General features: G+C 51.1%; 1 protein-coding gene across 3 annotated transcripts in view; it reads left to right on the top strand.

Annotated features, from left to right (window-relative positions):
• Cfap251 (cilia and flagella associated protein 251) overlaps positions 1-18,001 on the top strand; it is a 40,335-nt gene extending 22,334 nt beyond the window's left edge. Inside the window, exons 13-22 of one of the 3 annotated variants that reach the window (XM_090319985.1) lie at positions 88-239; positions 992-1,165; positions 1,791-1,975; positions 2,884-2,998; positions 3,930-4,093; positions 6,366-6,456; positions 6,549-6,692; positions 14,593-14,821; positions 15,974-16,075; positions 17,686-18,001. In XM_090319985.1, coding sequence (XP_090176111.1) covers positions 88-239; positions 992-1,165; positions 1,791-1,975; positions 2,884-2,998; positions 3,930-4,093; positions 6,366-6,456; positions 6,549-6,692; positions 14,593-14,821; positions 15,974-16,075; positions 17,686-17,789 — 1,460 coding nt within the window. In that variant the 3' untranslated portion in view covers positions 17,790-18,001. Of the gene's footprint in view, positions 1-87; positions 240-991; positions 1,166-1,790; positions 1,976-2,883; positions 2,999-3,929; positions 4,094-6,365; positions 6,457-6,548; positions 6,693-7,856; positions 8,029-12,601; positions 12,817-14,592; positions 14,822-15,973; positions 16,076-17,685 lie in introns of those variants that run through there. The other 2 variants (XR_016532925.1, XR_016532926.1) reach the window with 2 other exon arrangements.
• The last annotated feature ends 3,762 nt before the right edge of the window (positions 18,002-21,763 follow it).

Here is a 21,763-nt window from a genome sequence, read left to right as displayed (position 1 = left end):
AGTCCCCTCGTGTCCATTGCTGGGAGCTCTGTACCTCAGAGCAGGTGGTTTCTAGAGGGATGAAGGCCTCTGGGGCTTGTCCTGCAGGGGCCCTGCTTGGAGCCGGCTTCACAGAGGGGACGGTTTACATCCTGGACGCCATGTCTTTAAAGAACGAGTGCTCGGAGCCCTTCCGCTATTCCCGCCACAGCGTGACACATGTCAGCTTCTCCCATGACTCCCGCTACATGGCCACCGCAGTGAGCGCCTCACCAGAGCCCGGAGGGGGTGGAGGCTGAGATTGGGAGGATCTTGGTTCCAGGGCAGCCCAGACAGGGAAGTCCATAAATCTTCATCTCAACAGAAAGATGATGGTTGTGTCCTCCTGCTGTCATCCTGGTTAAGACAAGGATGGCAGGGCGAAAAAGGCAGATCGCAGTCCTGTCCTGCAAAAAAAACAACAGTGAATGAAGTTAACATGAAAAAGTATGGCGTGGGGGCCAGGAGCATGGTCTAGTGGTAGAGTGCTTGCCTAGCATGCATGCAGCCTGGGTTCAATTCCTCAGTACCATATATAGAGAAAAGGCTGGAATGGTGCTGTGGCTCATGTGGTAGAGCTTTAGCCCAAGGACAGTGCTAAGGCTCTGAGTTCAAGCCCAGGACAGGCAAAAAAGAAAGAAAAGAAAAACAAGGATGGCGTGTGTGTGTGTGTGTGTGTGTTACTGACATTTGGACTGAATACCTCAGGCTTGCTTACCACTGGAGCCAACCTCCCCTGCCTAACCCCCCACCCCAGGTTCTAGGGCTTGAACTCAGGGCCTATACACTGTCCCTTACCTTCTGTGCTCAAGTCTAGTGCTCTATCACTTGAGCCACAGCTTTTTGGTGATTAACTTTTCCTGCTCAGGCTGGCTTTAAGCTTTGATCCTATTATCCCAGCCTCCTGAGCAGCTAGGATTACAGCCATGGGCCACCGTACCCTGCTAACTTGGGCTCTGCCACTTGTGTTTAGGACATCAGTTTCACCGTGGCCGTGTATGTGATGATCGTCAAGAATGGGCAAAGGGTGTGGGAGTACCTGGCCAGGCTCCGCTCCCATCGCAAGAGCATCCAGAGCCTCCTGTTCGGGATTCACCTGGACAGCAACGAGCCCCGGTTGCTGAGCCTGGGCAGAGACCGCTTCCTGGTGAGCTGTTGGGCTCTACCTCCCCTCTCACCGGGCCAGGTGCATGTGTGTCACACCTTGTGTCACACCCGCTCAAGGCCCATGGCATGAGTTCATTGGAGAAATCCAGGTAAAGCAAGAATCACAAACGCATCCAAGTTGGTAGGCTGCCCTTACGTGGCCATGACAGTGCCCAGGGCTTGTGTCCTGGAAGAAGTGCTGGGGCAGGGGAGGCGGGGGGGGGGGGGGCACAGCCCAGGGCTCAGCCACCTGGCTCTAATCCCTACTCTCGAAGAGCCCCTGAAGTAGAAGTAACTGTCAGAGATGAGACTGGCTGGGTACCTGTGGTTTGTGCCTGCCATCCTAGTTACTCAGGAGGCTGAGATCTGAGGATCGAGGTTCAGAGCCAGACTGGGCTCAGAAGACCCTATGAGACTCTCCTCCCCAATAAACCACCAGAAAACCAGAAGTGGTACTGTGGCTCAAGTGGTAGAGCATTAGCTTTGTGCACTAAAGCTCAGAGACAGCACCCAAGCCTTGAGCTCAAACCCCAAACCCCAGGACTGGCGCGCGCACACAACACGTGTGCTCACACACACGCACGCATGCACACACGCCCTCATGTGTCTGTCGGTCCCTTGCACAGATTGAATACAATCTTACCAGAAGCCTCAAGGACCACTTGGAAGTGCTGGATATCCACCGCACAGACCAGGGCACCTACCCCACCTGCATGGTGTGGTACCCGCCCCTCACCAAGGAGCTCTTCCTGCTCATGTGCAACAGCGGCTACAAAGTGAAGCTTTTCAATGCCACCACAAAGATGTGCAGGTGCACGAGCACCCGGGCTCCCTCCACAGGCTGGGGGCGGGTCTGCATCTTGGGGGCCTGCCTCAGCTTGGCAGAGGGGTAAACTGAGGCACCAATAGCCTGGGCCATTCTCCCCAGACATTGTCATAGCTCAGTGCCCACTGCAGACGGGGGCTCTGGACAGTCTGCTGGCAGCCTGGCCTTCGCTAGACTTTCCCCGAAGACACCCAAGTGGCCAGTTCCTTCCTCTGGGAAATGTTCCAGAGGTGTTTTCAGTTCCTTCCTCCCTGCCCAGGGGCCCACACTTCCTGGTGCTGAGGGGATGCTTGGCCAGCAGGAGGCGCATGCCAAGGCCACCCTGTGGCTAGGGCTGCATGTGGGTGGTAGGATTTGTGGAAATGGTGGAGATAAGCCAGGGGCTCTGCTTTCAAAAGGTAGAAGAGTCCGGGTGTGGTGGCTCACACCTGTAATCCTAGGGACTCAGGAGGCTGAGCTCCGAGGATCAGTTCAAAGCCAGCCTGGGCACAAAAGAACGCAAGACTTATCTCCAATTAATCACTAAAAACAAAACAAAAGAAAAACCAGGAAGTGGGGCTGTGGTTTGAGGGGTAGGGTAGTAGACAGGGTTGCCTCGGGGTGGCTGTCATGCTTTGCTAGAGGATCTTTCAGGGGTGACAAGGTGACCGCAGGAGAGAATGGCTCACGTGGCATTGCTGCCGGTGGTAGCCAGTACCTGGAAGGCTGAGGCAGGAGGAGTAACAGTGAAGGCCAGCCTGGGTTGCTACGTACAGAAACCCTGCCTCCAAAAAAGAAAGAAGGGAGGGAGGGAGGGAGGGTCAGGAAAAGAAAATGTGTAAGAACACCTGTGGAAGGACCCCAACTACACACTCAGTGGTGAGATGCAAGCGCGGTTTCCCTTCTCACACCAGGAAGACGCTGCTGGGGCCGGCGTACGGCTCCCCCATCCAGCGCACTCAGGTCCTTCCCGTGAAAGAGGCGCTGGATCTCCTGAAGCGGTACCTGGTGTTCATCAACAAGGACAAGGTAGCACCCTGCCCCCCCCCCCCCCGGGCAGCCCCAGAGACTGGGGAGCTGGAAAACTACATTTGGGAGACAGTCTGAGCAGGCAAAAGATTTCCTGTACCCCCCCAAAAGGCATAGCCTGCAGTGGATTTTCTTCTTCCTCCTCTGTTTCTATGCGAAGATCTAATTTGCATGGAGGATGTGCAAATTCATTAGACTTAGCTGTAAATTTATTTATTTATTTATTTGCCAGTCCTGGGCTTGAACTCAGGGCCTGAGCACTGTCCTTGGACTTTCTCAAGGCTACAGCTCTACCACTTGAGCCTCAGCACCACTTCTGGCTTTTTGCTATGTATGTGGTACCGAGGAATCGAACCCGGTCTTCATGCATGCTAGGCAAGCACTCTACCACTAGGACAAACTCTGGGCCCTATAAATTTATTTTATTCATTTTCTAGGTTGTGGGGCTTGAACGCAGGGCCTGGGTGCTGACCCTAAGCTTCTTTTGCTCAAGGCTAGCACTCTGCCACTCGAGCCACAGTTCCATTTCCAGGTTTTAAGTGGTTAATTGGAGATAATAGTCGCAGGGGTCTTCTGAGCCTGGGCTGGCTCTGAACCAGGATCCTCAGATCTCAGCCTTCTGAGTAGCCAGGATGACTGGCATGAGCTCCCGTGCCCAGATGGCTCATGGTGGACGCACACCAGGGGCTCAGGTACAGTGGCCAGGCCCTGAGTTCAAACTCCAGTACTGGTGCAAGAGAAGAAAAGCCTATATGAGGTTGTGAGAACTGCTCTGGCAGACCTGGAGATGGGGAGGGAAGAAGAAAGCCGGGCTCCCGGCTCTGCACCCCTCCGGGCCTGCGGGACCCGCCTCTCGTGCTCGACCTCGCTGGACTCACCGTGCCTCACATCTGAGATCCTGTTTGCTGAGTCTGATTCTTCAACTTCCCAGGTTGGAATCCAGATCTTACCAATTGATGGCAACCCACACAAGACCTGTGCCATCATCTGCCACCCCAGCGGCGTGGCCAGCCTGGCCCTCTCCCACGATGGCCGCTACGCGTTCACAGCGGGCGGGCAGGACCACTCTGTCATACAGTGGAGAATCAACCTGAAGTATGTCACCTGCTCCATGGGGCAGTCTCAAATGTCCAGTCTGTCCTCCCTCCCCCCCCTCCCTCCCTTTCTTCCTTCCTTCCTCTCTTTCTCTCTCTCTTCCTCCCTCCCTCCCTCCTCTCTTTCTCTCTTTCTTTCCTTCTTCCTTTCTCTTCCTTCCTTCCTTCCTTCCTTCCTTCCTTCCTTCCTTCCTTTCTTTCTCTCTTTCTGTGCTAGTCCTAGAGCTTGAACTGAAGGCTTGGGCCCTGTCCCTGAGCAATTGTGCTCAAGATTGGCACTCTACCACTTGAGCCACAGCTCCACTTCTGGCTTTTTGCTGGTTAATTGGAGATAAAGAATCTCCGATGTATCTGCCTGGGCTGGCCTCAAACCGGGATCCTCAGCTCTCAGCCTTCCTGAGTCGCTGGGATTATAAACTGCCAGCCATCTGTGCCTGATGGGCTCCCATCCTCCACCCCACGCTCCATGCCCTGCCTTGTCTGCCGCAGAGGGGCGTCTCCTGCGTGAGGCCTTGGTGTAGAGGCCAGAATGGCTCAGAGACTCCTAGACTCCTCCTTCCTCAAGGAGCAAATGTGTTTCTGCGTTTAATGGAAATGGCCATGAGGTCTGTCAGGGTTCAGGCAGCTCCAGACCACTGCTGTGACCCATGTCTCCTGTCTTTACCCAAGGGAGCAGGTGCTGGCTTGAGAGGCGGATGGACAGCTAGAGGTGGGCCCTGATGTCCTGTCCACACGTGTGCTGCCCACTGCCCCGGCCCCTGCCACGGTGGTAGCCAGGGATACCCCGCGGGGCGCAGTCTTCCCCTCCCATTTCGTCCTCAGTGATCCATCATCTGGAATTGTTTGGTTATTATTATTATTATTATTATTATTATTATTATTATTATTACCAGGCCTGGGCCTTGAACTCAGGGCCTGAGCACTGTCCTTGGACTTTCTCAAGGCTAGAGCTCTACCACTTGAGCCTCAGCACCACTTCCTGCTTTTTTCTACATATATGGTACCAAGGAATCTAACCCAAGTCTTGGTGCATGCTAGGCAAGCACGCTACCACTAGGCCAAACTCCCGGCTCAGGTTATTTTTTTTTTTTAAAGGTTGCTGCTTTCCAGTAGCTTTCCTGTGTCTGGCCAGAGTCCAGGCTTCTGAGAATTTCAATTTAATCTGTTATGGGGACAAAGAATCATTATAAACTAATTAGCACTGGTGACTTAATATGTTGAGTGCTTTATAAGTGGAAAAGAAATAGAAAAGCCCTAAACAGGAAACAAAATTCCCCGGCAGACTTACTGAGGACAGGTTTGGAGGGTGAGAAGAAGGCTGCGATCCCACGGTTCTGAGGGTCCTGGCCCAGGCCCCGAATACTGCCGAGCATTGCCGACACAGCGTGGGGGGAGGGGGCGTGCGCTGTGCACAAAACATCTTCCCCTCCTTCTCACCTCCTCCCTCCTCTGCTAGCCTGTCAGCCTTCCTTTCCCTTTGTTCGTCGGCCAGTCTTGTTCTAACTCAGGGACTGCTTGGTCAAACTGAAGATCCTCGCAGCTCTGCCTCCCAAGCAGCCGGGATGACAGGCATGCGCTGCCACGCCGAGTTTGGGGCTAAGTCTTTGTGAAAGAAGTGGAGGGACATTTTGCTGCCTGTTTCCATGGCAACAGCAGTCCTAACTCCATCCTCCATCTGTCCTGGGAGGCAGGCGCTCTTCCCATCGCCCAGTCCAGGTCTAGGGGTTGGTTCCTCCATGGCTGATCTGTAGCGTGAGGGGTGGGCCTGAGGGGGCCACATCTAGGCATACACTCATGTCATTCTTACTGCAAGCCCTGTACCACCCTCCCATGTTACAGGTGGGGAACTGGAGGCTGGGCAGTTAAGTCACTCCTGCTTCACCCTTTCCCCGCTGTGGTCCTCAGCACAGGGCCTGACTGCAGCTAGCGGAGGCCCAGTGAGTGGATTATTGTAATGACTTGGGATTCCTGGCTGCCTACTCCAGCCTCACGCTAAAGTAGGTTTCCTTACCATTTTGGCGGCCTGGTTTTAGAGATTCTGACCTAGTGTTAGAGAGCAGAGGATTATTTTTATCTGGTTGGCATGAGTCCCTGTGGTCTCCTGAGTTTTTATGGAAGCAATTAGTACCAGCCGTCCAGCCTTTCCTCTGGGCTAAGGTCAGGGCTCTGCGCCGCTGTGGGGGCCTGCCCACCTCCCCAGGGAGCCAGGCCCAGCGCCAGGCTGGCACTGCCCCCAGCACCTCCTCAGGGCTCCCCGGCTGTTTCCATTCCAGCGCCCTGGACGCGGCAGTGTCCCTCGGGGGCAAGGACCTGACCCCCTTCTACGGCCTGATATCTGGAGGCAGGGAAGGGAAGTTCTACAGGGTAAGAGTCTTCCCCCAGAAAGCCCGAAACCTCCCTGGCTGCTCGCAGCAGCACGAGGCCCGGGCGAGCTGCGTGTCCCCGTCACCCCCCAGGAGCTGGAGGACTACTTCTACTACTCGCAGCTGCGCACCCAGGGCATCGACACCATGGAGGAAAGGAAGGTGTCGGAGCACATCCAGCTGTCCGAGCTGCCCTTCGTCATGCGCGCCATCGGCTTCTACCCGTCCGAGGAGGCGGTGAGCAGGATGCGTTCCTGGAGGGCCATGACGTTCAGTACCCGGGGCCCCCTCACTAGGGAGGCTTGGCATCACCGTGGGCACAGAGTGAGGAATGGTACCGGCAGGGCCAGCCCCCACTCCGTCCTCTCTGGACCAGGCTCGGCCGCTGAGGCCTGCGAGGAGGTGGGCACAGTGGTTGGCATGGAGGAAGAGCTGGCTGATAGCAGAAATTCTATTTGTTTTTTCTTTTGCCAGTCCTGGGGCTTGAACTCAAGGCCTGGGTGCCGTCCCTGAGCTGCTCCACTCACGGCCAGCGCTCTACCACTTGAGCCACAGCTCCACTTCTGCTCTTCTGGTGGTTCAGTGGAGATAGAGTCTCACAGACCTTTGTGCTGAGGCAGGCTTTAAACCTTGATCCTTAGACCTCATATCTCAGCCTCCTGAGTAGCTAGGATTATAATGTGTGAGCCACTATACCAAGCTAAAGAGAAAAATTTAAAGGCAAAACAGAACTACACAGCCCAAAATAAAAATGTAGTTGTAATGTTGATACCCTCACCCCCACTGACCCATAATGGGGTCTTGGTCTTCCACCAAGGATCTTTATAAGGTGTTTGGACGCTAGGACTTTTTTTTTTTTTTTTGCCAGTCCTCGGCTTTGAACTCAGGGCCTGGGCACTGTCCTTGGGCTTTCTCAAGGCTAGAGCTCTACTACTTGAGCCACAGCACCATTTCTGTGGTACCAAGGAATCAAACCTGGCTCTTCCTGCATGCTAGGCAAGCACTCTACCACTAGGCCAAACTCCCAGCCCAGCCTAGACTCTAGGCTTTTAAATCCACTTAAAACACTCCCCCCCCCCCCCCCCGCAAACACACACGGGGTGAGGGGGAATAACTCAGCAGTAGATCTGGTATATATAGTGCCCTTGATCCATTCCAGTGCTACCCTCCCCCTCCCTCCCTTCCTCCCTCTCTCCTCCCTTCCTCCCTCCCCCTCCCTCTGTTCCTCCCTTTCCTTTTGTTCTTTCATTCTCTCCACATGTTCTATGAAGCAGATATGGCTGTATCAGTGTAAACTTCATTAGCCGATGGGTTTGTTTCTTTCTGAAGTTATGCAGAGCAATGTTTCTAGTCTTTTGTTTTCCTGTTGGATTTATAGGGATTAAAAAATAATCTTTTCAGGGTTTTGAAACTTGGCTGTGGTTTACCAGAACATTTCCTACAAAGAGGAAGCTGCTTGCCTCGCCCCAAGAAGTTGCATGGAGAGGTTGGCCAAACTAATAAGGGATTTAACCCAGCTTCTACTTGCCTACGTCATCCAGCCTCCCTGTGGGATTTGCAGCTACTCAGTATGGTAAATGGAAGCGAAATGATATAAGAATATAACCCTCCCCAAAGAATTCCAGAACCTTCCCTTCTTTGGCAGAATGGTACAGACACATCACAGCCAATGTGGCCAAGTAGACAGCTCTTACAAACCTTTACTTCTTTTTTTCTTTCTTTCTCTGTGTGTGTGTGTGTGTGTGTGTGTGTGTGTGTGTGTGTGTGTGTGTGTGTGTGTACTGTAGCTTGAATTCAGGATCTTTTGCTCTTGCTTAGCTTTTTCACTCAATACTGGCATACTACCTCTCAACTATGCTTTCAGTTCTGGCTTTTTGCTTTAATTGGAGATAAGTCTTTTGATTTTTCTTCCCAGGTCAGCTTTGAAAACCATTGGTGTGAGCCACTGATGCCCCACTTAGTTTCCCTCCCTCCCTCTTTCATCCTTCCTTCCTTCTTTATTTTTTTTGGGGGGGCAGGGACTGAGTCTTTGCGGCTCAGGCTGGCCGCAAATTCCTGATCTTCCTGCCTTGGCCTTTGCCATGCTGAGATGACCAGTTTTGACTGTCAACATTCCCTTTTTTTTTTTTTTTAATAAATGAACAGTTAGCAATGTATGCAGTGTTATAGAAAGAGCCAGAACAGAGGCCTTCAGTTTCTATAACTGATATCAAGAAAGTTTCACATTGTAACTTTTACAAATGTGTGGCGCTTTGTTCTCTGGCCACTGCAGCCTTGCTCTGCTCAGCTTGCACCCTGTGCTTTATTTTTTGTCGTGACTGCACAACAGTTTCACTGAGTGCAGAACCGTTGCGGCTCATCCTGGCAGAGATGTGCGTGCCCAGCTAGCGTGGGTTAAAATGACGGCTCACATGACGTCCACTGGCCACGCATAACTGCGGAGACGATGAGTGCAGGGCCGGGGGCAGTGAGGGAGCTGGGGAAGTGCAGCAATACTCAGAGGGGAGGCTGATAACCACTTACCGTTTATATGTTTGTAGCTTTGTATCTGATGTCTACTTTTTTTTTTTTTTTTTTTTTTTGCCAGTCCTGGGGCTTGAACTCAGGGCCTGAGCACTGTCCTGGGGCTTTCTCAAGGCTAGAGTTCTACCACTTGAGCTACAGCACCCCTTTTGGCTTGTTCCACGTATGTGGTACCAAGCGATCAAACCCAGGGCTTCATGCATGCTAGGCAAGCCCTCTAGCATGAGGCCTCACTCCTGGCCTCTCACATCTACTTTTAACACCAGATCCTGCTATGCTCAGCACTCACGCGTCTAATGCTAGCTACTCAGAAGGCTGAGATCTGAGGATCAAGGTTCCAAGCCAGCCCAGACAGGAAGGTCTATGGGACTAAGCTCCCGGTAAGGAGCAAAAAGCCAGAAGTAAAGGTGTGGCTCCAGGGTGGTTCAGGGGCTGGGGGGGAGGGGCGGGAATATCCAGGCCTACATTTCCATTCTGTTCAGTTGTCATAAATCCAAGCGATAGCCCGTACCATTTTTTTTTTTGTATTCAGAACAAAACCCAGAAAGATAAGCATGGTTCCTCCCACAGTCCCACACATCTAGACCCACATCCCAGATGGACTGAAGCCCCTCCAGAAGTGAGGAGAACTTCCAGCTGGGGACCAGGGAAAAATACCTAGGGGGCAGGAAAGCAAGCTTTGAAGAAAGGCCCTCCAGATGCTGGCTGCTCTGATATGCAAACAGCTGTTCTTCTTGGGGTCCTCCTATGGGCAGGCTGCACCCCCAGACCTGTGCTGTGCAGGAGGGAAAGTGAGGCTCTGAGAAAGGAGGGAACTTTCAGGGTCACCCATGATCCCAGGCAGAGTCGGAGGCAGAAGCAACCTGAAATATCTCCTGCATGTGGGCTTTGGCACCAAAAGGAGAAAAAAAAACCCTGAAAATGGAGACCTCAACCTTGGTTGTTATTCTGGGGTGTGGATGGAGTTCCAGGATGTGTGTGCATGTGTGTGCCCACGTGTGTGTGTATGTGCACATGAGCGGCACAGGGGATGGAACCCCGGGCCTCACACAGGCTCAGCCTGCCTGTCTGCCTGCCTGCCTCCCTCTTCCCCCTTTCCCCTTGCTCCTTCCGTCCCTCTCTCTCACTCCTTCCTCCCTCTTCTTCCTTGGGGCCTTTTTAAGGCCAGGCTTTGAACTAAGCAGTGAAGGAAACTGAGATTTAAGTCCTAAGCTATAGTTGCTAGAGGAGGCAGATGTGAGCTCAAAGTCTGTGTCTGTACCCCAGCTGCCAGCTGTCATTGCTCTGCTAAAAACCACAAGCCCAGAGCCAAGTTTTATTTTAATTAGAGCCTCCATCTTATTTATTTTGTATTTTTATTCAGTGCTGGAAATGAACTTCACATAATATAAAATGTGCCATTTCAAAGGTCAGTAGCCTTTAATGCCATTCACAAGTTTGTGGCCTCCAGGATGACCAAGTGCAGACGCTGGTGAGGGTGGTGAGGGTGGGGAGACACACTGGGCCCCTCCTCCCTGCTGAGAACCCGGGGCTGCTGAGGGATGCGACAGGGTGGGGCCCAGACTGGTTCAGCCACGTTCTCAGGGAGGGGAACGAGGAGCCACTGAGCTACCGGAGCTCATGCCATGAAGGTCGTTCAAAAACCACTGCAAGCCAGTGGATCCGCCTGTAATCCTAGCTACTCTGGAGGCTGAGGTCTGAGGGTGGCTGAGACTCTTATCTCCAATTAATCTCTAGAAAGTGGGGCTGTGGCTCCAGGCGTGGGGTAATAGCATTGAGCTAAAATGCTGAGGACAATGCCCAGGCCCAGGGGTAGGGCGGTGGCCTTGAACTGAAGAGCCAGGACTGACCAAAAAAACCCAAAACAAAACACTTCAGTAGCCAAGCATCAGTGGCTCGTTCCTGTAATCCCAGCTAGTCAGGAGACTGAGATCTGAGGATTGCAGTTGAAAGCCAGCCTGGGCACTAAAGTCCGTGAGACTCTTATCTCCAAGTAACCACTAGAAAACTGGAAATGGCGCAGTTTCAAGCCCCAACACACACACACATCTTACAGACTCTCTCGAGCTGGCTTTGAACCTCAATCCTCAGATTTCATCCTCCTGAGTAACTAGGATTTCAGGCATGAGTTCATGTGGTGTTTTTTGTGTGATTGGCTCCTTCCCTGTGTGTATTCTTTTTTTCTTTTTTTGGTCATGGGGCTTGAACTAGTCCTGGGTATTGTCCCTGAGCTCTTCAGCTCAAAGCTACCACCCTACCCTAGCCCCACTTTCCATTTTCTAGAGGTTAATTGGAGATGAGTCTCAGGTTCTTTTGTGCCTGGGCTGGCTTTGAACCTGGATCCTCAGATCTCAGCCTCCTGAGTAGCTAGGATTACAGTTGTGAGCCACTGCGCCGGCTCCCTGTATGTGTTCTATTGCCAAGCATGTTCCACATGGCAGCACATAGCAGTGTTTCCTCCTCCTCCTCCTCCTCCTCCTCCTTCTCTTCCTCCTCCTCCTCCTCCTTTTTTGCCAGTCCTGGGGACTGAACTCAGGGTCTGAGCACTGTCCTTGGCCTTTTTCCTCAAGGCTAGAGCTCTACCACTTGAGCCACAGCACCAGTTCTGGCTTTTCTATATATGTGGTACCAAGGAATTGAACCTGGCTCTTCATGCATGCTAGGCAAGCACTCTACCCCTAGGCCACACTTGTGGCCCATTTCCTTCTGTTTTGATAGACTAACATCCCCTGCACAAATGCACCACCTTGGATTCACTCGTCTGTCAGCTGACAGACGTCAGGGTTGCTTCCACTTCACAGTGTTAGGATAATGCTTCCATGAATATGCATGCCCACATTTTTATATGAGTATGTTTTCATTTCTGTTAGTCATAGACAAGGAGGGTGATTACTGGCTCCTGTGGAAACTGTTTAATTTGAGTGAACATCTGAGCATTTTCCACAGCAGTTCCATGCCAGGTGGCCAGCAGGGGGCGCAGGTCACTAGCAGAGCAGTTGGGTGGCCCAGCAGGGGTCTATAGCCAGCTTCTGGACCACACAAGCAAAGCAGCCATGAGCCAGCCTTGGGATGGTGGGGGGGGGAGGTGGGACACGCCTGTCACCTGCTAGCAACCAAAAAGAAAGGTGGTTTTACTTATTCCTTTTCACTCTGGATACTGGTTTAACTTCCCTGGCTAGTGTCACCAGTCCAGGGTTGAGCAGAAGTGAAGAGAGCAGCTGTCCCCTGGTCTTAGTGAGAGAGCATGTTGTCTCATCATTGAGTGTGCGGGCAGTGGTGGATTCGCACACCCACCCATCACCCAATGAGGTGGAAGCCTCCTCTCAGCCTCGCTCATGGAGTGTTTTTATGATGATAGCCTGTGTATTGCCAAATGCTCCCCCCCATCTATCTAATTGTCATTTTATTTTTGTCCTATCAAGAAGCATGTATTAATTGAGGTTTGCTGGTTGCACCAACCTTGAATTCCTGGGCTAAGTCATATGTGGGCCGGGTGGGGGCTTTTTGTATGTTGCTGAGCTCAGATTGTTTGCATTTGGGTTGAGGATATTTATATCCAAAATGTATAAGAGATCATGGTCTATTACTTTTCTGATGAGATCTTTGTCTGTTTGGTCTTGTAGGATGAATGGGAAGACACTCCCCTTTCTTCAAGTTTCTGGGGAGAATTGGTAGGAAATTGGTGTTCTTTAAGTATTTGGTAGACTCTACCAGGAAAGCTTTCTGGGTCTTAGCTTTTCTTTGTGGAGAGTTTTCAAACTTCTCATTCAATCTCTTTTTATTCCAGTGTTCTATTTCTGCTTGAGCTAAGTTTTGGCCATTTGTGTCTTTCTAGGAATTGATTCATCTCATCTAAGTCATCTAACTCATTCATTCTCTTAGAATTCTGTTTGTGTAGAGTCCCTACTGGTGTTGACTTCTTCATTACTGATGTTAGCAAATGGGGTCTCTATTTCTTGGTGAATCTAGCTAAATGTTTGCTGTTTTTGTTGATCTTTTCAATGACTGATGGCTTCTTAAGTGCTCACTTAGGTGCCAGTGTTGAACACTGGTACAAACCTGTACTCCTAGCCACTGAGGAGGCACAGATAAGATAGTTGAGTTATGGAGTCTGTCTCCAAAACGAAGATGGATGGACTGGTTTACCTTTGTGGTCCCGACTACCTGAGAGATGGAGGTAGGAGCCTGGACTGGGGCTAGACCTAGAGCTTGAGACCCTCTCTTTTCCTTAAAAAAATCGAATGGATTAAAAAAAAAAAAAGCTAAGGGGGAAGGGAAATGAGGACCATGACATGTGAAAGGGTATCAATGTGTGGGAATTAAGGCACCATTTATCTGGCAAATATCATGTAACCCTTCTATTAATTATAATAAAAAATATATTTTTTTAAAAAAGCCAGGTGTGGTAGCTCACGCCACCTGTCATCCCAGCTACTCAGGAGGCTGAGATCTGAGGATCCAGGTTCAAAGCCAGCCTAGGCACAAAAGAACCTGAGACTCTTATCTCCAATTAACTTCTAGAAGGTGTGGCTCAAGAGGTAGAATACTAGGTATCCTTGTGCAAAAAAAGCTTGGAGACAGTGCTCAGGCCCTGAGTTAAAAACCTCAGAGCCTAGGACAAAAATGGCCTAGGGGCATAGATAGCTCACTCAGTAGAAGACCAGCCTACCAAAGGAAACTCAGCACCACCAAAGGAAACAAACCTTTCCAAATTCTCTATGTGTGTGTTGCATATAACCCATCAGAGATCTGGCTATGGTGGTAGAGGTTTATACCAGTACTGGGAGGCAGAAGAAGCTGGAACACCAATTCTAGGCCAGCTGAGGCTATATAGCAACAATGTGTTTTGCTTGTTTTTGTATTGTTTTTAAAGAAATACAAATTGGGTGGTATAAAATAACAAAGTTTGCTCGCTTGTTCTTATAGATGCTAAGGATTTAACCGGTTTCAGCCAGGGCCTAGTTCATGCTAAAATGACAGAAATGTAGTCAAGGTACTGGTAGCTCCCACCTGTCCTCCTAGCTGAGCAGGAGGCTGAGGTCTGAGGTGCGTGGTGGAAGCCAGCCTGGGTGGGACAGCCCATGAGCCTCCAATCTACAATTAACCACCAGAAAACTGAGAGTGGCGCTGTGGCTCAGCGTGGTAGAACACTAGCCTGAAACAAAAGAGCTTAGGAACAGTGACCAGGCCCTGAATTCAAGCCTCACAAGGAATGGAGGGGGCAGAAGGAAGAAATTTATCCTCACAGGATCTGAAATGAAGCTCACAGCAGGCCACGCTCAGAGCTGAGGGGAGAACCCTCCTAGGCCCTTGCTCTTTCTGGGGTTGGCACAGTCCTAGCTTAAAGCTGTTCACTCTGATCTCCGCCTCAGCTGACACCTTCTCCCTGGGTGTCTCTCCCCCTGGTGAAGCCAGCCTGGGATCTGCCTGCATGCGATACAGGGCGGTGACCCTACTTGTAATAGGGCTGAAGACGAGACTGTCACTGTATCATAACCGGGGGACACAATCTGACCTGTCATAGACACAGTCTACGCTCGCCAGTCTTTACAGGTATAGAAGCTGTGCTCTGTGTGGAATGCTCATTTGTTTCCTCCCCCAATCCTTTCCCTAGATCGATGACATGTTCAATGAGATCAAGTTCAGTGAGTATGTGGAAACGGGAAGCCTCATTGACAAAATCAACTTACCAGACTTCTTCAAAGTTTACCTGAATCACAGGCCGCCCTTCGGGAACAGCATGAGCAGCATCAGGCACAGCTTCAATGTGCTGGGCTACACCAACTCCCAAGGAAAGAAGGCCATTCGGAGAGAGGACTTCCTGCGACTGCTCATGACCAAAGGTGCACGGCTGAGCCAGGAGATCGGGAGCTAGCCACGAGGGAACTGAGTGAGGGGAGACAGGCAATCCCCCCTCCCCGGGCATGGGGGCAGGGGTGATGCGGCAGGCTTTCCAGGGACACACACGGGGTGCGTCTGGCAAGGGTAGTGACAATGGGAAAACCCTGATCCGGAAACTGCAGAAATACAATTCGTGTCCCCGCATCCTGAGACTTCCTAAGTCTCAGGGTCCTCACTTATAAAATGGGGACACAAGTGCTCATTTCTCTGTCCTCAGAGACTGTGGTAAGATAGATTTGTAACAAAGACCAGTCCAAAGCCAGCTTGTAAAGTTTGGGGGGGGGAGTGCCAGTCCTGGGGTTTGAACTCAGAGCCTCAGTGCTGACCCTGAGCTGCTTTCGCTCCAGGGTAGCACGCTGCCACTTGAGCCACACCTCCATTCTGGCCTCTGGGTGGTTTTTTGGAGCTAAGAGTCTCAAGGGCGTTCCTGGCTGGGCTGGCTCTGAATCATCGTGATCTTCAGATCTCAGCTCCGGAACTAGCTTCGGCTGAAAGGGTGAACCACGGGCCTGGCTTTTTGTTTTGTTTTGTTTTATTCTCCTCATTACTACTGGGGACAGTTTCATCTCTGTCACACTGGAGTGATTCTGGTAGGTCCCTAGGGGCCCAGGCAAATTCTCCTGGCTTGAATTACATTTTAAAACCGTAGAAGGAAGTAATGGAGCTCTCTTTCAGACCTCAGAACAAGCCAGGGGCTGGTGTGGCTCACACTTATAATCTTAGCTACTCAGGAGGCTGAGATCGTAGAACCATGGTTCAAACCAGCCTGGGCAGAAAACTCTATGGCCCATCAACCAGCAAAAAGCAGGACATGGAGCTGTGGCTCTAGTGGTAGAGTACCACCAGCCTGAGCTGAGAAACAGCACAAGGCCCTGAGTTCAAGCTCGCTCTTTCTCTCTCTCTTTCTCTCTCTCTCTCTCTCTCTCTCTCTCTCTCTCTCTCTCTCTCTCTCTCTCTCTCTCTCTCTCTCGTTCTCTCTCTCGCTCTTGCTCTTGCTGTTTCACACACACACACACACACACACACATCACAGAACAATATACAGCTCACTCTGACACTGTTCTAAGAGGCCACCATTCCTCTGGGGTCCTCAGGTGAGCACATGACAGAGGAAGAGATGAGGGACTGCTTCGCCACGTTGTATGGCCTGAACCCGGAGGGGTGGAAATCCGAGCCTGCAACCGCCTCCACCAGAGGTACTGGGCACGAGGGACCACACAGGTCCCTGTCCTTGAGCCCGAGCCCACAGCTCAGTCTTCTGGGATCCTACCTGGCTGAGCTGTGACAAGCGGGTGAGGGGTGGTCATGCCAGGGGATGAGGACCTCCGCTGTGGTGTAGTGTGCATCCTTCTGCCCTCCCCACTATTCCCCAGACAGGTCTGCGCCTCTCCGGCTTGTGGAGGGGAAGGAGCGGCAGTGCAGCCACAAGACAAGGGTAACGAACAACAACTGGGTGTTGGTATAAACCCAGCTTCAAGCTGCCAGAACTTTCTAGATTTTTTTTCTTTTTCTTTTTGGTGTCTATACTAGGCTTGAGCTCAGGACCTGGGCGCTGAATCACTGGAGCCACAGCACCACTTCTGGCTTTTGGGTGGGTGGATCCTTGGAGATGAGTCTCATGGGCTTGCCTGCCTGCACGTCGAACCGTGATCCTCAGATCTCAGCTTCACCAAGTCTGGGATTCTCACTGTTCATCTGGCTGGGTGTGGCTGTGTCAGAGCGCTCACCACAATTATGTAAAGCTGCCACTAACAAAACAAAACAAGACAAAGCCAAACAAGCCCCCCCCCACACCCCACACCATCACCTTAGGATGCTATAGCTCAGTGAGGATGGGCTGATGCAGGGATTTCTCCAGGACCTACTGGAGCTGCTCCAGCCCAGGCACACGAGAATGGGTGGTCTAGGCCCACTGGCCTGACCATCAGGGGCCAAGGTTCCTTGCCTGCTTCTGTTCCCACACTTTTTTTTTTTTTTAACCAGTGCCCACAATCAAATTTAACAAAATTCCTAACTACTCAGTGGCTGAGATCTGAGGATGCGCAGTTTGAGGCCCACCTGGACCAAAAAGTCTATGAAACTCTTCCTCTAAATTGACCAACAAAAAGCAGGAACCGGAAAAGTAGCTCAAGTGATAGAGTGCCAGCCTTGAGCAAAAAAAGAGCCAATGAAATATACTCACTATAAGAGTATCTGACTGTAATTGTAACCCCACTGTACATCAGTTTTATGATAACAATTAAAACTAAGGCTTCCGGGCACCTGTCATCCTAACTGCTCAGGAGGCTGAGCTCTGAGGACCACAACTCCAAGGCAGCCTGGGCGGGAAAGTGACTCCCTTATCTTCAATAGCCACCAGAAAACTTGAAGTGGCATTGTGGTTCAAAGTGGTAAAGTGAGCTGAAGAGCTCAGGGACAGTACCCAGGCCTTGAGTTCAAGCTCTGTGACTGACAATAAATTAAATAGATAAATAAAATAAAGCTAAGGAAATGTGCAACTTCCTGAGTTCAAGCCAGTACCAACACAAGGCATAACTTTCCCAATTATGTATTTATACTGTGTTTCTAAGCATCTCAAAGCAGTAATTCATCACTGCCACATGGTGAAGGCTTTCAGAAATCCTGTTAAAGTTGTCTCATCACAGAAGGGAGGGATTTGGACCAATTTCCGGAGTTTTCAAGAAAGCAAAGACAAACTATAGCAGAACGCACCTCTTGTGTATAGTACCAGCTCCTTCTGATTTAGCAACCTAATAACTGGGAAAGCATTTTTCTTTGTTTTCTATTTTCTTTTTTTTTTTGCTAGGTTCAGAAATTTGCTTTGAAAAAGAACTTCCGGACGAAATCACAGCAGAAATATTCACCACTGAAATTCTTGGCCTAACCATTTCAGAGAATTCAGAACAGTGATCTATGCAGTCAAGAGGAATGTTCGAAGGATGTGCGTGTGTGTGTGTGTGCGCGTGCGTGCACGCATGTGTTCACGCTTCTGTGCACGTGTGTGCATGCGTGCACTTGGACATACATGTGGTTTCTTAAAGACATGCTTTAGCTGCATTTCGCGGCTCCTGCTCTAATGTTTACAGCATTTAGACATTAAAAGCAAATTTCTGTTAAGCAAAGGAATTTGCAAAGTTGGACATTCCACTGTTTCTGAAATAGAAAAGTGGGCGGAGGCAAGAACAGCCCTGGCAGCTGGACACAGTGGTGGCTGGCTACCCGCCTGTTTCTGTTTCTCATCTGATGGGTTTTGCATGGGACATGGAGGCACCTCAACCAGCAGCAGGCCTTCCTGGTGACATGTGGGGTCCAGGGAAATGGTGACCGGTGGCCTCCTTCCTTTCCCCTGGAGTGGCACATGGACCCTGGACCTGATGAGACAGACACAGCGGAGAGCCACCCTGCCCATCTCGAGGCTGGGAGCAGGGCTGGCTGTCCCGGGCTCCTGGGAACCACTCACGGGTGCTTTTTCTCAGCAAAGCACTGAAGCAGTGGTGAGGAGCAGTTAGTGAGCACCCCCGGCCATGCTTCACTGCCTGAGAGAATGCAGATGCAGCCAGAGCCCTGCACCTGGCAGCCCTGCCCAGTGCAGGCTGCTTGATTCCCACGTGAAGCAGCGGGTGGCTTTGTAGTCTCACACTCTACTGAGCTTCAAAACGTGCAGTAGGCAAAATAGGGGCTGACCCCCCAGCTCCAGGCTCACCTGGGAGACATGAGTAAGTTGACAGTGGTATTTTTATCCTCAAAAAAACTAGCATAGGCCGGGCGCAGGAGCATGGCCTAATGGTAGAGTGCCTGCTTAGCATGCATGAATCCCTAGGTTCTATTCCTGGGTGTCACATACACAGAAAAGGCCAGAAGTGGTGCTGTCAACCCTGTAATCTTAGCTACTCAGGAGGCTGAGATTTGCCTGAGGATTGCAGCTCAAAGACAGACTGGGCAGGAAAGTCTGTGAGACTCAACTCCAATTAACCACCAAATGAAACTGTGCCTGAAGTGATAGAATGTCAGCTTGGAGCAAAAAGCCATGTGAGAGCTTGAGGCCTTGAGTTCAAGCTGTAGTTCACACATACCAGGGCATTTTAGAGAATGGAAAATTCTCGCCTGACTAACTCCAACCTGGCCAGTGGCCTGGACTGTAGTCAGGGGCTTCATTGGTTAATTGTGGCATTCTCAGCCTTGATCTCACCAATCACGCAGGCAGAACGGCTGTCCTGAGGACCCAGCTGGACCCCCCAGGAAGGGGACCATCCCCAAACACGGAACTGATCTGGACAGCATGTAATGTGGCCAAGTTCCTGCGTCTCACGTTCATCTAGGAAGCCTAAGCCTTGCTCTGGACCAAAGAGCTTGTGCAGCAAGGCACAGAGACAAACTCGGAACAAGAATACATTGGTAGGCCAATGCCTGTAATCCTAGCTACTCAGGATACTTAGATCTGAGGATCAAGGTTCAAAGCCAGCTGGGGCACAAAAGACCTTGTGACTCTTTTTTTTTTTTCTTTTTGCCAGTCCTGGGCTTGGGCTCAGGGCCTGAGCACTGTCCCTGGATTTTTTCTCAAGGCTAGAGCTCTACCACTTGAGCGACAGCACCACTTCTGGCTTTTTTGCTACATATGTGGTACCAAGGAATCGAACCCGGGTCTTCGTGCATACTAGGCAAGCACTCTACCACTAGGCCAAACTCCCGGCCCCGACCTTGTGACTCTTATCTCCAATTAATCACTAGAAAACGGGAAGTGGAGCTGTGTCAAGGGGGCAGGGTGGTAGCCTTGAGCTGAAGAGCTCAGGGACAGCGCCCAAGCCCAGAGTTCAAGCCCCACAACAACAACAACAACAAAAAGTCCTTGAGAATCTTTTTTTTTTTTTTGCCAGTCCTGGGCTTGGGCTCAGGGCCTGAGCACTGTCCTTGGAGTTTCTCAAGGCTAGAGCTCTACCACTTGAGCCTCAGCACCACTTCCGGCTTTTTTCTATGTATGTGGTACTGAGGAATCGAACCCGGGTCTTCATGCATGCTAGGCAAGCACTTTTAACCACTAGGCCAAACTCCCGGCCCAAGAATCGTATTTCCAATTAATCACCAGAAAACTGGAAGTGGCCCTGTGGCTCAAATTGGTAGAGCACTAGCCTTGAGCTGAAGAGCTCAAGCCCAGGCCTAAAGTTCAAGTCCTACAACTGACCAAAAAAAAAAAAAAAAAAAAAAGAAAAAGGAAAAGAATGCATTGGTATGCACCTTTGAAAGTTATGCTACTGTGAGATGGAGAACGTGGATTCGCAGGGTGGCAGCTCAAGCCTGTAATCCCAGCTACTCAGGAGGCTGACATTGGGAGGCTCTCAGCGCCAGGCTAACGTGGGCAAAGTTATGAGGTACCTTAGTAAAACAACAGGGTACAGTGGTATGCACGCACCATCCCAGCTATGTGGGAAACGTGGAAAGATCATAGTACAGTACTGGGGAGGGGGGAGTAGATGGAGTAGAATTACTTAGTAATTCTAAGAAGAGGCCTGCCACTCTCCTCCCCAGTGGAGAGCATGGTAAAGCCTGTTGGCCAGGTGTCTCTACCAGACACCCAGGGCCTGGGTCATTCTTCCTCTCCTGCTGAACAGAAACCTGGTGCCCTGCTATGCAGCGGGGCCCCTTAAACCTCTGTTTCCTCCTGGAACAGAATCCTAGGCTAGTTATGAGGACTGAAAAAGAGCAAGCACGTGGTGCTGGCTTAGGGGTCGCACAGCCTGTCATTGTCCCCGGCGAAGTGAGGAGACCTTGAGTGAATCTGAGCCCTGCTTCAGCTCCAGTCAGGTCCAGCCCTCTCCTGGTTTGGACCAGGAGTCTTCAGTAACTATCTGTGCGGTCACAGAATGAGTGAACATAAAACATCAGCATTCTTTACACTTTATTTGCTTATTTGGAGCAGTACAGGGATTTAAACTCCGGGCTGGTGACAGACCTGTCACTGAGTCACACCCCCACTGCCTGTGGCTTTAGTTATTTTTTTCAATACAGTCTCCTACCGTTGCTTCCTAAAGTAGCTGGATTACTGACATGAACACCGTGCCCAGCTTGTTATTTTTATTTTTTATTTCCGTCTTGCTGACCTTTTTGCCCACTATGATCCTCCTCCTATCTCAGCCTCTCAAACACCTGAGATGACTGAGATTACAGGCATTAACCACTACACTGGGGCCATCAATCTCCTTTTTATTTTTCTTTTTTGCTCATCCTCCACAATCTTGCTCTCAGCAGGCTTTAGGGTGATGTAATCTAAAGAGATCTTTCAGACACCTGTGTCCTCTGGTGGACGCTCTCCTAGCTGGAGTGCGCTCTCCCGGGATTTGGCAGGCAGGTCCCAGAGGCAGCTGTTTCACAGGCTAGGGCCTGGATCCCAACAGCAAGTGGTTGCCCCAGTCCCCCATCATCTAACCAGCCCATGCTAGTTCCACTCAAAGGCATATGAAGGAATAAAGTAAAGGAAGGAGTGGGGAGGAGAGGAAGGAGAAAGGAAAAGAGGAAGCATGGAAGAGAGCTGGGTGCTGGTGGCTCCTGGAATACTAGCTAATCAGGAGGCTGAGATCTGAGAACCGAGGTTCAAAGCCAGCCTAGGCAGAAAAGACTGTGAGACTATTATTACTCAGAAAAAGCTGAAAGTGGCACTGTGGCTCAAGTGGTACCACTAGCCTTGAGCACAAAGAAACTCAGGGACTGTGCCCAGACCCTGAGTTCCAGCCCCAGGACCAGCCCTTTCCTGGGCCTAGCTGGGGGTTGTTCCCCAAACCCCAGAGCACCGCTGCTGCTGAAAGGCACACTGGGGAGTTGGCAGGCTCAGCCAGCAGGTTCCCTCAGCACTGCACATCTCCCTCTACAGCCCCCACCCCGCAGAGGGGCGA

The sequence above is a fragment of the Megascapheus bottae genome, chromosome 28, assembly GCF_031878675.1.
Source record: "Megascapheus bottae isolate mThoBot1 chromosome 28, mThoBot2.hap1, whole genome shotgun sequence".
Lineage (NCBI taxonomy): Eukaryota > Metazoa > Chordata > Mammalia > Rodentia > Geomyidae > Megascapheus > Megascapheus bottae.
Note: the sequence above shows the minus strand (reverse complement) of the source record. Positions and strands in the feature narration are given on the sequence as shown.